Below are 13,801 nucleotides of genomic sequence, written 5' to 3'. Positions count from 1 at the left end.
TGTCATACTTTAAAGTCGAACAAAAAATGAATGTTTACTAAATAATTACAAACCGATTAAACGGCTTTTACAAAATCATATATAATAATAAACTTTAAACTAATCGCACACAAAGTACACGTATGAGTTCAAACAAGTAAATTCAAATTGCCAGCATGTCATTAATTTATTGCTGACAGCAAATTAACTTGTGCGTGTGGGTTCAGTATGGTTTGTCTGCATAAGCTGAGTGCTCGAGTGGGATTAGAAGCAATTAGTCTTGGTGGCTTATTTCAATTTGCTTGTGAGGTTTAGAGAAGTGTTTTTTTCCAGCGTTTATTTATGTGCCAAAATAGTTTTTAATTGTTTTAATTAAATCTTATGTTTGAGTTCTTACTGCTGGTGTGTGTGTTTGAATAAGTTAGGTTTATTAAAACACTAATGTTTTTAAGAGCATTTTTTAACCTACTAAATTTCTAAACTGGTTCAAGTAGAAGTATGTAAACTTGACTTTGTAATGATGAATAGTTTAAGGTATTTTTCAAGATAAAATTTAAAAAACGGTTTTAAATTGAAGTGGTTGCTTGTATAAAACACTTGAGATGTAAGAGATTGAAAAGTGTTTGAGCGCTTAACTTGAATTCTCTGTTTTGAAAACAAAAGTATAAAAATAAGCTTATTTTTCTCCACTTTACAAGCTTTTTATTGAGTTCGTTCAAAATTTAAATATTTTTCAAACAAGTTGAGCCCATAGCTTACTAGAACTTGTAATGATACTAACTCGTTTTGATTTGAATATAAAAACCAATGCAACAATTGAAACAGTCAAGGGTGTTTGAACAGCACTCACAAGTGTTTGAAACTGTTCTTTTGTTTAAAATATGATTTTTTCTGTAGTACGTTTCATGATGAAAGTTTACATGTTGGAAACAATCGTTAAGTTTATTAACTAGCTAAATGTTAGAAAAATAACCGGTGGTTGACATACCGTCTGTTAAAAAACAGTTAAATGTACTTCAAACTTAATGAGCTTATCAGTAGGTTTATACAAGCTTTTTAAATAAAAGTTAAATAACCTATGATTTTTATTCAAAATAAATTTGCGTTAAAATGGTTGTTTGTTTTAAACCATAGTAGAACAGACAAATTGAGCTGCATACCAGCAAGTATTGAAAAGTAACTAACTAGCAATTGTTGTAGGTCATAATCAGTTTAAGCTCTTTTCACTATGCTACCGAATACTGACTTTTAAAAAAGTTCAACTTTGATAAACTACCGAGCGTTTGTGTGAATAATTCAAAGTGCTTTCAATGGAAAAGCACTTGAGAGCCTTTTAAACGTTTTCCTTTTTAAAAGTTTCAATTCTTTGCTTTTCACCGTAAAAAGCGTGTTTTTTAAGTTTGTGAAAAATTATGTCGAGAATCGTTAAACAGCTAAATCTACATTTTTCTCTTTTTTTTTACTTTAAATCAGAAATTATGTACTTAAAAGTTTTACGGTTCATTAAAGTAAAACTTTAAACTTGTTTTTTTGTTTTTAGCGATAAAGGTTTTTTTAAAAAACTAATACTTTGAAAGCAGCTAATAAAACATAAAGCATCAATTTCTTTAAAAGTTTTAACTAACTTTTTAACGTTTATCAAAAGTTCCTTTTTCAACTTCTCAACAACTTTCACAAAAGTTTCGGTTGCTGACCTCTCGCAAGGGTCAGAGGTCATCTTTAAATTTGATCCCTGCTTTCTGTTAGTCACACAAAGCCTCTTCAATTATTCAACAAAAGTTTACTTTCTCTTTTTTACGTCAGCAATCTTGCAGTTATGAGCTTAAACAGATTAAGTTTGTTTGAAATAAAACTGTATAAACTCTTTTGTTGCTCATAATAATAATTTTTTATTAAACAAGTAAAGAAAAGTTTTTTTTTGTAGAAAACTTTTATCAAACGAACATTTTATGCAACAGTGAACAAATTAACATTAAATTTAAATAAACAAACTTAAAAAAAAATGTTTTTATTAAACAACGAAGCAACGTTCAAACTTTATGTTTAAAAAAATAAACTCCCTATACTGAGTGTTCTTTTACTTTATGTAATTTTTTTTTTGGTCATCCGCGCAAACTTTCACTTTCAAAAAAGTTGCACGTTAACCGCGTGGCTAATTGATTTTTAATGCGGTTCAGAGAAAACATAAAAAAAAGTAAGACTTTTTCTGCGTTTCAAAACCGCCCCGAGCTCACATACTGAGAAAAACGAACGTTTTATTTTCGTTATAACACTTTTCGAGGTCTGTTTTTTGAAGAGAGATAATTTTTTCAAACTTGCAGTTGATCTTCTCTTATCTCCTGCCAAAAAAAATTAGCTTGAATGTGTGAGAGGAGCTAATCAGTTTTATTTCGTTATTTTTTTGTTCATCACTAAAAAGTGTTTTTTCATTTAAACTAGTTGTTTTTTTAAAATTGAGTTTAATCTATTTTAGATTTTTAGTAACCTAAACCACAAAACTAGTTTTTTGAAGTAAAAAAAAATTAAAAACAGATTAGTTTTAATAGACAAACCTAATAAATTTGTTTAGCTGTTAATTTTTTTTTTAATTTGTAAAAAAGTGTGCTGGTGTAGCAAGTAGTAGAAAGTGATACTTACTAAATTATAATTCAAAATAAAGTTATGAAACTAGTTAAGCTTATAGTTTAAACTCACTGTAAAATTACTTTAAGACTATCAATTCATTTTTACAGTTTGCATATTTTTTCAAAGGTTTCTTATTCTTAAAAAACTAGAAGCACCAAAATCACCTTCCATTGAATCTCATATTCCAAAATTTCTTTAAAAGACAACTTTAGTAGCTAAGAATCAAAGCATTAAAAAAAAGCACATGAATAAAATATCGACATAGCAGACGCGTTACGCACAAAACTTTCTCCGCAAAACTTTATTTTCCAATTCGACTTAACTCCCCATAAAAACCTCCGCATGTAAAACTCCCCCCCCCCCCCCCCCCCCCCCGCACAATGTTAAGTAACAAGATTTATCGCATTTCGAATTACCCGTTATTAATAATTCAATATCGGCATATGCTCATCATAATGACGGGTTTGCCAGTTGAAAACGTTGCGTAACTTTGTTTGTTTAAGATTTTGTTTATGGTGTTAGGGAGCAAGTATCTGTTGATTGGAAGCAGTTTGCGCACTTGAAATAACGTGTTATGCAAATATTGTTTTGTTTTTGGAAGTTTTGTGGAATCGCAGGAGTTGTGTAAAAGTTGTGCTTTTTTAAAAAAAAAGTAGAGAAATTTTCAGTTTTTGAAAACTTTCAAAGCTGTACAAGTAGATTTTTTGTATTATTTTTAAAATAAGTTCCAGTTCGAAATAACATAGACTATTTTTTGAGTCAGAACTTATTCCATCTTTTGTAGTCTCAAGTTTGACAAGTTTCAAGAAATTACTTTTGTTTAAACAGAAAAATTATATTTTTTAAGCTCGGAGCTTTTATTGACGTAACTTTAAGTTTTTATACCTCAGAGGTCACTTTCTCAGAACCGTCAAAGTTCGATTGTGACGTAAGCGATTTACCGTGACGTGAAAATTTTAAGTTTATTGTAACAGAATATATTATAACTTTATTATGCCATTTAAAAACATATAAATTTCAAAGCTTCTAAAAAATGATTTTATTTACAAATTTTCAACTTACACCAGCACTGTAAACACTGTTGTCACTAACTTAACCACATTAGTTAAAAAAAGTTTGCTCTATTTCTAAATAAGAGAATACTAATGCAATACTTTGAAAAAATCTTTTTAGTTTGTTTACAAACTTATTCGTTTATGATGAGTTATATGTAGTCTTTGTAAATATGTTTTTATTCTGGTAATTTCCCAACTTAAAAATCCATTTTAGATAAAACAGAAGTTTAAACTTTAACATAATTATGACTAACAATTGAATTTTTCAAATATTTTAATTTTTTTTACATATTTTAGGTCAAATTTAAATGTTTGAAACAGTAAAATAACAGTCTGTAAAATTTTAAATTACTTGAGTATTCTCATGAGATAAAATACAATTGCAATGTTTAAAAGAACAAAAATAAGTTTTATACAAACAAGTTAAAATTTTAATGTTTAACTGGTTCAACATTTTGCATCAATGCCGATGAAATATCTTTATCTTTGAATTAATTTATTAATGTTTTAAAACTTGTAATAAACCGATAAAAGTTATCTGAGATCAAGAATTTATTGCACATAATCTTGCAATAGTTTTAGATAATTATCAGTTTATTAAGTTGAGATAAAAATAGATAAATTGTTTTACACAAGTTCATTTATTAAAGTAGCCAACCAATGTTTATTGTTTTGATAATAATAAATCTTTTTTGAACTTAGGTTGACTTAAAAACTGAATATGAATGATAAATCTTAAAGCCAAACTATCAATTATAATTAACTATCTAGACATTTGAAATAAACATCAGTAAATAAAACACATAACGTGGATATTTAGTTCAAATATTTGAAATTTATTTTGAAATTTATTTGAATTTATTGGATAATTCAAAATTCAGTTATGCTTTTGTACTCATTTTTAAACTTGTATAATACTGAGTTATTATCTTACTAATAAGTTGTCAAAAAAATACTTTAAGAGCTTTTGGTTTAGATAATTGTTTTTGATTTGCTGTCTTGAAATTAATTTGAATTAGTTTTTAATCTGATCTTAAATGATTATATTCATTAAGGCTTTGAAAGTTTATATTTCCTTTGAAACTTATTCAGTTCTTTTGTACTTAAAAGTTTATTTGTTCTTAAGCATTACAATAAACCATACACCACCCCCATAGATTGGCTTGAATTGAAATAACTATTTTAAACAGACTTTTTAAGTAGAAGTTTTATTCTAAAAATTTATTTCAAAGTTTCCTTACTCTTTTAAACATCTGTTGTTTAAAGTTATACTTTCAGTGGATTACTTATTTTCAATAAGTTTGAAATTCAACAGTTACCTTTTTATTTACCTTTTGAAATACAACTCTACATCCTCTCTTTATATATATATTTTTTTTTTTGAAATATCGTGCTTGTTTGAAATATAATTTTCTTTATATAAATGTATATTGTGAAACATCACACTTATTTCCTTTATATATGTACTTATTTTGAGATATTACTCTCACATCATGAATTCCACTTTGACCCACTGAATACCAAAATAAGTGCAGCTAAAACCAGCAGCATTAATAATATTTGCATAAACTTCATTTCCTCAGTGAGCTTTGCTGCTTGCCAAAATAATTTATATTTGCATGTAAGAAGTGTTTGTTTGAGTTTGAGATGTATTTAAAAAATATAGTTATATGTTTAGTTTTAAACTAACTTGAATAAGTTTTATTTAAGATTTTTTTCATAAAAAACTATTTTTTTAAACAATCAGGATTGAGCATTTGGTTGAAATAAGTTTATTTTATTATTGTTTTTTAATACTATTTGAAGTTTATATTTTGTTTGGCTTTTAGTCTGAACGAAACAATGTTAAATAAAATTTTATATGTTTTGTATAACTAGTATTTGTACCAAGAATAATAATAGAAATATTCTTCAGTTTACAATAAATTGCTGCAACAGATTTTGAAGTTGAATTAGTTTTTTTATTCAGTTTTCCTTCTTGTTTTTAAGATTTCAATTAAATAAAGCATTATAGTAATGTATTTTCAAAGTTAGCAAAACAAAAATAATGTCTTCTTAAAAATAAGTTTAGAACAAAGTTTTGCTGGTTGTTTATAAAGTTTGAAACAATTACAATGTTAAATATACATCAAAAAAATATATAGGTTTAATAAAAAAAAAGAAAACACAACTTATTTTTATTTTGAATTTATAAATGCCTTGAACATCAGAAAGTTACTTACAAACAGCTTCATTAACTTTTTTTTGAACAACAAATCTATATAATACAATATTAACTAATAACCAATTTATTTTATATTTTAAAGGTGATTTAAGCAACGTAATTACAAAGTTGAATACGTCATCTGCAACCTCACTGTACGTGGTCACAGCAACGAGCACTAACAACAAAGTTTCCAAAGAAGACAAGAAATCTTCTTCGGATAAAAAATCTTCCAAGGAAGGAGACATGCATCAGAATGCAGCCGCCAAGCTAAATGCTATGGCTCTAAGTCAGCAGGTAAGAAATAAATATATATTAAAAAAATAATGTAGTTATTAAAAAACACTCAATAACAAAGTGAAAAATAAAAAAGGATGTTTTTATTCTAAGCTCAATCCTATGGCACTGTTATAATAAATATAGTGATTAAACAAAATATACAATTTAATAAACAGCAGTAAAACAAAGTGGGATAAAAATTTACAAAAAATAAAACATTGAAGTCAGCAGGTAAAAAGTATAGTTTGAAAAACATATGTGTTCAACAGAACAAAAAAGTTAGTTATTATTTTTAATTTCAAAGCCATAGGGAGTCCGGAATTTGAACTATCTACTTATAATCGAAAGCTCAGGTACAAATGATAGTCAGTAGATAAAATAAGTTATTGAAAAAGTTTAATGTGTTATAGAATTTTGTTTTTCGACATGCTCAATTAAAGAGTTCAAGTTTGATAGGGCAGGTAAAATATTTTGAAATAAAATAGTTCAGTTTCTTTGCAAATGTTATCAAAAACAATTAACCAACTTATAAGTAAATAAATAGTTGAAGATTAAATTATATAATTGAATTGCCATAGGTATTTATTACAAAAATTAAAAAAATGTTTATTTTAAAAAAAGTGTAACTACATCCTAAGAAAATAAAAAGCTTAATAACTTTGTTAAAGTTTTAAACCAAAACTAAAATGAGTTTGTTTATTAATAAAACTGCCATTGTACTCAAACATCAAGTTATTAAAAGTAATAATAAACTACCTTTAATGTCTTTTGTATAATTTCAGATTTGATTGTTACAAACTTCACATAATAGGTAATTAAAGTTAATAAAAATGGTTAAAAGTATCATAACAAAATACTTTTAATACTATACGGTTTAAGCAACTGTAGTTATCTGTTTATCAACTTCAAGTTCTAAATATTAATTTAGTTAATTTATTTATTTTTTAGTTTTTTTGTATAAGTATATTCAAAAAATAATACTTGGTATTTTAATATATATGTACATAAACAGACAATTTATGGTAGTGTTATAAAATAAAACTTTGTAATGAAATGTATTTTAGTTAAAATGTTTGAATAAGAAAAGTGTACAAAACAGTTTTTGTCATACAATATTTTTTAGCTAATACTGAAATTTTATTGGTACCAATAACTAGCTTCATAATTTATTGCTTAATAATCAGTATTCTACTGCTATAAAAGTCAATAATAGGACTTCAATAAAAATTAATCTTATGAGTCATCTATTTATTTATTGATTCATTACTCTCAAGCCAAAATGTCAAAATGATTTATCTCTTGTTTTTATTAATCTACACAACACCACATGAGAATAAATAAAATCGATATTTTTTGTTTCCTTATTAAATTAGCAAAACTGTTTATTACAATTGTATTTCTGTGGGGAATTTATTTTTTATGTTTCAACTTTAATTTGTGCTTTACTTAAAAATTGTCCTTTTTATTTTGGTAAGAATAAAGTGGTGTCTTTACGATTGGATAATAAAACATTTAGGCCTGTGTATAAACTATAAAGAAGTATGTATTAAAGTTTACCTATTATTATTAAGTTATTAAACCACTGCACAAAAACTAAGTTGATTTTGTAGAATATTTTTTTGAAACAGTTCGAAAGTACTTTATCAACTAAAAACACAAAAAGCTAAAACTTTTCAGTTAAGTTTACACTTAAGCTTATTATTTTTGTTCTAAATAACACTAAATTTGTTAGTAATGTTCTAAAAGTTCAGTTTTATTTTTTCAGTATAGCAACAAACTTATAAATACTTTTAATAATTAGAAAATTAGAAAAGTCTATCGTCCAAATAATATATTATGGTGTAAACAAAAACTGATTGAGTATTAGTTTTAATAAACTTCTTACCAAGCATAAAAAGAGTCATAAAAAGTAATATCTAAAATTCAACTTGAAGCAATTGTCTGGCGAAACATATTTTTTAGTTTAAATTGTTTTATGGTCCATGATCTTTTTTTATTATAGTCGCAACCTGTTCCTGTTGATATTGTTATTCAAACTAAATTTATTAAATTCAGTTTTAGTTAGTGTTATTAGTATTATTATCATTTAATTATTATTCTTAATATGTTTATGTATAATACATTTTTTTTTCAGAGCCTCCACCTGCTGCAGCAGAACAATTCTCAAAATGGGGGAAACCCGCCTTCAAACTCGGGTAATCCCCAGCAGCAAAACCCTGCCCAAGCAACCCCAACGCCCCAGCAACTGGCTGGCAACCCCAACTTTTTCCAGGGTGCCAGCCCTGCCATGCTGCAGGCCCTGTTGTCACAGCAACAAGGCGGTAACCACAGTAACCCAATTTTTCCTGGGATTCCCCCCACTGCTGTTGCTGCTTTGAGCCCCAACTTGCCAAATATTACTGATGTTTGTTTTTATTTTTTTTTAATACATTTTTTTGATTATTTTACACATTATTTTTATCTTAGTCTGAAACAAGCTAACTTTTTACTTTTTTTGTTTGCTTGTGTGCTTTTTTTGATAAAAATTTTAAGCTTAACCTATATAGTATGTGTTAAATTATCTTAGTAATGTTTAGTAAATTGTTGGTTTAGCTTATAATACATTAATAAGCTTGTAGTTTTTAGCTTATTATACTATAAGAAAAAACTTTTGTTACAGAACCATTTAATACTGCAGTATAACTCTCAGCAGTAATTAATATAAGTAAGGCACTAACTGATTTTTTTTTCCTCAACAGAACAACCTAATCCTGCAGTATTACGCACAGCAGTACGCTCAGGTCATGGCAAACCTGCAGCAGACCCAGCAGAACCTCGTCCAATCAAATCAATCCATTCTCCACCCCAACCAGCTGTTGCAGAACCCCGCACTCGCCGCAATGCTGCCGCCCAGCGTGAGCACCCCGTGGCCCAACATGACGGGTTTCCCCCAAACCAGAGAGGATCTGGCCGCTCGACTGCGCCAGCAAGCGGTTGGTGTTTTTAAAATGTACTTCGTGGTTGAAGATTTTTTAAATTTAATATAAATTTTAAAGTTTAGAGTTATTTACATAATAGTTTCAATTTATACAGAATTTTTTAATGAAGATTTACTTTTTAAGTGCTGCTAATTTCAATTCAAAATTAACAAAGCTTTGTAGTTTTAATTTAGATTTTTTAAAGTTATTGTCATTTATTTTATTATGTATCGCATCTTAGAAAGTTTCTTAGATTAAATTTGTACAACAGATTTTCTTCCAGCTTTTTTTCAGAGTAGTGATAACATTTTACTTTAACATTACAAATTAAAACTTTTAATAGTGTTTTATTGTTCACAAAAGTTTTCTATAAAAAATATTATTTAAACTTCAACCTTGATGCTTTCTTTAAAGTTTATCATCTGGTTATAGTATCAAGCTTAAAACTAAACTTATTTATAACAATGTAAAAAGTTTTAACTAGTTTTAATGAATCTACTTTTAAATTTCCTTGTTTTTTTTATTTATTTCTAATAGTGATGCTTTTTAAACTTTTAGTTTACACACTCTGTGTTGTGACATCATGAAAGTAAGACATTTTACAAATAGAGTAACTGCATACTAAATATAAGTATTTTTAGCAAATAGACAAACATGTATACATTTTAATTAACCTCCTTGTAATAGACTGCCCAGCAACAAGCAGACGTGATGGCATACCAACAGAGGCTGGTTGCCACGCAACAACAGGAATACCAGCAAGCTTTACAACAACAACAGCAACAGTTGTCAAGGCAACAACTGTTCAGGCCGTCTAGCAACAGCTCTGCAACGCCACCGGTGGTGGCTACCCAGCAACAGGGCGGTTCGAGGGTCCCTTCCAGACAAGAAGCTTCCGGCACCCCTCAACAGCACAGGTTTGAATTATTTGAGTATTTAATTTAGTTTTGTTGGAATGTATGTATGTTGGAAATAGACGAAGTTAATTTAATATATTACAAAAAATTATTTTTCTTTTTAGCAATCTCTCTCAGATATCATTTTAAAAAAGCAGTTTTTAGATATATTGAAGTCAATGATGTTTTTTTAACACCCTACTACAATACTTGCATTGATTAAATGAACACAAATGTTTCAAATATTACGTTAAACAAATTTAATTTTTCACAGTAAGCAGCAGGCTCGTGGGAAATACCCGAACCAGTACTCGCCCCACGATTACCATAGCAACCCTGCTCATGGCAACCCGCACCAGCAAAGAGCACAGCAACAGGGAGTGAGGACCCCTCAGCAAGACGTGAAGCCTTCTCAGGGTAGGGGAAACCCGCAGCAACAGCCGCAGAGACCCTCACCCCAAAATATGAAAGATTCCAAGCAAAAACAAGAGCTTGTGAGAAATTTTGATAAGTTTTCGAATTGAGTTATAAGACTTTGTTTTTATATCATAATAAAGAGAAAATGTTTGTGGATGAAAAAAAAAACCGTGTACTTCTTATTAATATTAGATGTTTAAAAACTGAAAATAATTTTAATACTTTCACCCACAGAGCTACAGGAGCCACCCCAGCCAAACACCAACCTACAAACCCCAACAACCAGCTAGCAGCAAGCCTCAAACCCCGCAGAAACCACAACCTAGCAACCTCACACCTAGCAACCAGCACAAGTTGCCCTACCAGCCAATAAAGAAGGACCCAATTTCGTCCAGTGGCATGCAGCAGAGCAACTTGTCCATGAAACATCTGGACCCCGCAACTGCCATGGCGTCCATGTTCATGACCCCCATGATGGGTTTGCGGCACCCGCATCACAACGGCAACCACCCCCCGCAACCAGCCGCGTCGTCGGGGAAGTTTGGTGAGCAGCGGAGCGCGTCGATGGGCTCCAGCGGTTCCAAGATGTCCTCGTCGTCAGGTGACTCGTCCGGTTACGTGGCAACGAGCAGCAGTATCACCCAGCAACCGCAAGGTGGCACCCACGTGCAGAGCTCCACCAAGATATGGCAGCCGCCGGTGGCGGGAATCTACGAAAAGCAGCAAAAGGGGAGATCCCAGCAACAAGAAATTAAAACCCCCTCAAGTGGCGGAAACAAAAGCTCAGAGGTTTACAACATCACCAATTTAAAGTACACCCCCAACACATCTCCCCAGCAATCCCAAAACAAAAAATCCCCTAAGCAGGAACCGTCGCCTAGCAACAACTTAGGCCCACTTCTCCCTGACGGGGCTCGCGCCAGGTACCTCACCCCGTCAGAGTCGGACAAGCTGTACAGCTTTGGCGTGCCTGACAACAGCGCCCCGAAAGCGTCGCCTAGCAACCAGGTGATTGACGATGAGGCCCCTACCGATCTGACGGTGAAGAAGAAACGAGTGGAGGAGAAACCCCCCGTTGTTGTTGCAGAAAAGGTGGTTTCTCCCAAACAGGAAAAGAACTGCAGAGTCGAGGAAGGAGTGTTGAGCCATTTCTCACAACAACCACAAAACTTGCAGGTCTGATTTATTTGGTTAATAAATAAAATATTTGCTTAATTAAAAATATTAAATAATTTAGTTGATAAGCACAATAATAAAGCATGTATTATGTCCCAATATTACCGATTTCGTGCTTGATAAAAAAGTTAAGTTGGAACATATGATTCACAAGCTAAATTACATGTTTAATATCAATAAAAAACTATATAAAATCCTTGAAATTTTATGTGGCACATATTACCACGATAACACAATACCTCAATCAAGTAAAAGACAATTAAGTTAACACATGTCTAGATAGCAAAATAATATACAAACATATATATATATATATGTATCAAAAATAATGTAACAAAAGGTAGCCGAACAGCTCCGCAGCGCCGCGAGCGACTCAAGCACGATGATGATGGCCGCGCACGGGATAATGCATTTGAGAAACGCGCGGTGGAGCGACCCGATGAAGTCCGCCAATCCCTACTGCCCTTCCAAGGGAAAGGTGAGAGTTTTTGAATTTCATTCCAAACATTTGAGTTTCTTGTTTCCTGCAATTATTTGAAACTGTTCTATTTCCTTACACGCCCTATACAAGGTGAAGGAGAAGAGAATAAAGATTTGAGTATTTTTCAGTTGCTTTTTTTTTTTGGTTTTTCTAAAAAAAATTGAAAATAAGTACATACATAGAACGTTTCATTATTTGTAAAATAAAAGAAGATTACTCCTCATGTTGTTTCTTAGCCCTACTGCGATTTAATTTTATTCGTCTGATATTCTACTTAGTTAAAAAATTAATCCAATCGTTTTTTAAGGTCAAAGAAGCGTTGCTCGGCAAGTTGGACAGGCCGCTACAAGGAGCGCAGTTCCAACAACAAAGCAAAATGGAAGAAGACAACAAGAACCAAGTGAAGAAGGAAGAGTTGGACGAGGAGAAAGTGCCCGAGATCAAGTTGAGGCAGCCAATCAAAAGCGAGGAAAACGTCGTCGCTACGGTTGATTTCTTATGATTTTTTTGAATATTGATTCTGTAATGCAAAAAAGTAGTTGTTATCTGACTTGTTTCGTTTGAACTATTATTATAATAAACTTCATGTTGATTAAATAAAATATTATTTTGAACTAAACAGTTGTATATTAAAGAAAAAGTAGTTAGGTTTGATTTCTAAGCTTGATTAACTTTTAAGTTTAACTCAATATGTGTGATTTATTTTATTAGAACATTAATTTAGCTGCAAGTTAATCAATTAAGAAAAATCTGATAATGGTTTTTAACAATGGTACTCATTGTTTGAAATAAAAAAGTCATAACTTAAGGTGGCGCCCACAACAAAAACCACCGAGTCGGTTGCCATGGAAACAACTTCATCAACCAACGTCCCTCCGCAGGTTGCCAAGACAACACCATCGAGCCACCAGCAGGGGGAGCCATCATCTGGTGAGTCGCTAGTGGCAACCAACATGAAGTACAACATGAAGAAGAAGATGCTGGAGAAGTACAACAACGAGTCGAGGTCGGTTGCCATAGTAGCGCCCATGGTCATGCACCAGCAGCAAGTTGCCAAGCAACCCGAGCCGTCAGGTGACGTGTGCGGTGATGACATCACCACCGAGATGATGAGCGACGACAGTTGCGAGGGAGAAGCTGTTACCAGGGAAGCAGAGAAAAAGGGAAAGAAGAGGAGCAGAAAACCCCAGCAAAGTTTACAGCAGGTTGGTAGGAGTTTCAAATAAAAATAAAATAAAAAGAGTTATTGTTTATGATGTGCTTATTCTTTTTAGTGTGTTTAACAGTTACATAAGTTTTCAGTTAAATTATTTGATTTAGAATTAATTTAAAAAAAATAGTATATCTTAACAATAGCATAATTAATTAACAGCAAGCGAAAAAGAGGCGGCAGAGAAGGAACGATTTAGGTGAATCCCCTGAAAAGAAATCGACGAGGCAGCCTTTTAGGAGGGCTGCGAAAGACAAGATCAACCAGGAACAGATGAGCAAGGTTGATTATGTTTTATTAATGATAATAAATAGTTCTGGTAAAATTAATTTGTGTTGTATTTAAATTACTTTTTCAAGTTTTAATTGACTTTATTTTTTGTTTACTACAAAAGTTTTCTTATAATATGTATTAAAAGATTTGTAAATATATTTTTAAATAAATTCTAAAGTGTTATTGTATATATCGACAAGTATCTTGTAAATAAGAAAATCACTTTAAAAAAAAATATTGATAAATTAAA

General features: G+C 30.8%; 1 protein-coding gene across 1 annotated transcript in view; it reads left to right on the top strand.

Annotated features, from left to right (window-relative positions):
- LOC145831356 (uncharacterized) overlaps nt 1–13,801 on the top strand; it is a 102,193-nt gene that overhangs the window by 75,268 nt on the left and 13,124 nt on the right. The window contains exons 10-19 of the mRNA XM_082938587.1: nt 5,966–6,159; nt 8,276–8,545; nt 8,880–9,113; nt 9,786–10,015; nt 10,269–10,488; nt 10,646–11,587; nt 11,928–12,065; nt 12,376–12,555; nt 12,878–13,273; nt 13,441–13,560. Of these exons, the coding sequence (XP_082794713.1) occupies nt 5,966–6,159; nt 8,276–8,545; nt 8,880–9,113; nt 9,786–10,015; nt 10,269–10,488; nt 10,646–11,587; nt 11,928–12,065; nt 12,376–12,555; nt 12,878–13,273; nt 13,441–13,560 (2,924 nt within the window). The remainder of the gene's footprint in view (nt 1–5,965; nt 6,160–8,275; nt 8,546–8,879; nt 9,114–9,785; nt 10,016–10,268; nt 10,489–10,645; nt 11,588–11,927; nt 12,066–12,375; nt 12,556–12,877; nt 13,274–13,440; nt 13,561–13,801) is intronic.

This window comes from Thalia democratica, chromosome 3 (assembly GCF_965202585.1).
Source record: "Thalia democratica chromosome 3, ktThaDemo2.hap1.1, whole genome shotgun sequence".
Taxonomy (NCBI): Eukaryota; Metazoa; Chordata; class Thaliacea; order Salpida; family Salpidae; genus Thalia; species Thalia democratica.
Note: the sequence above shows the minus strand (reverse complement) of the source record. Positions and strands in the feature narration are given on the sequence as shown.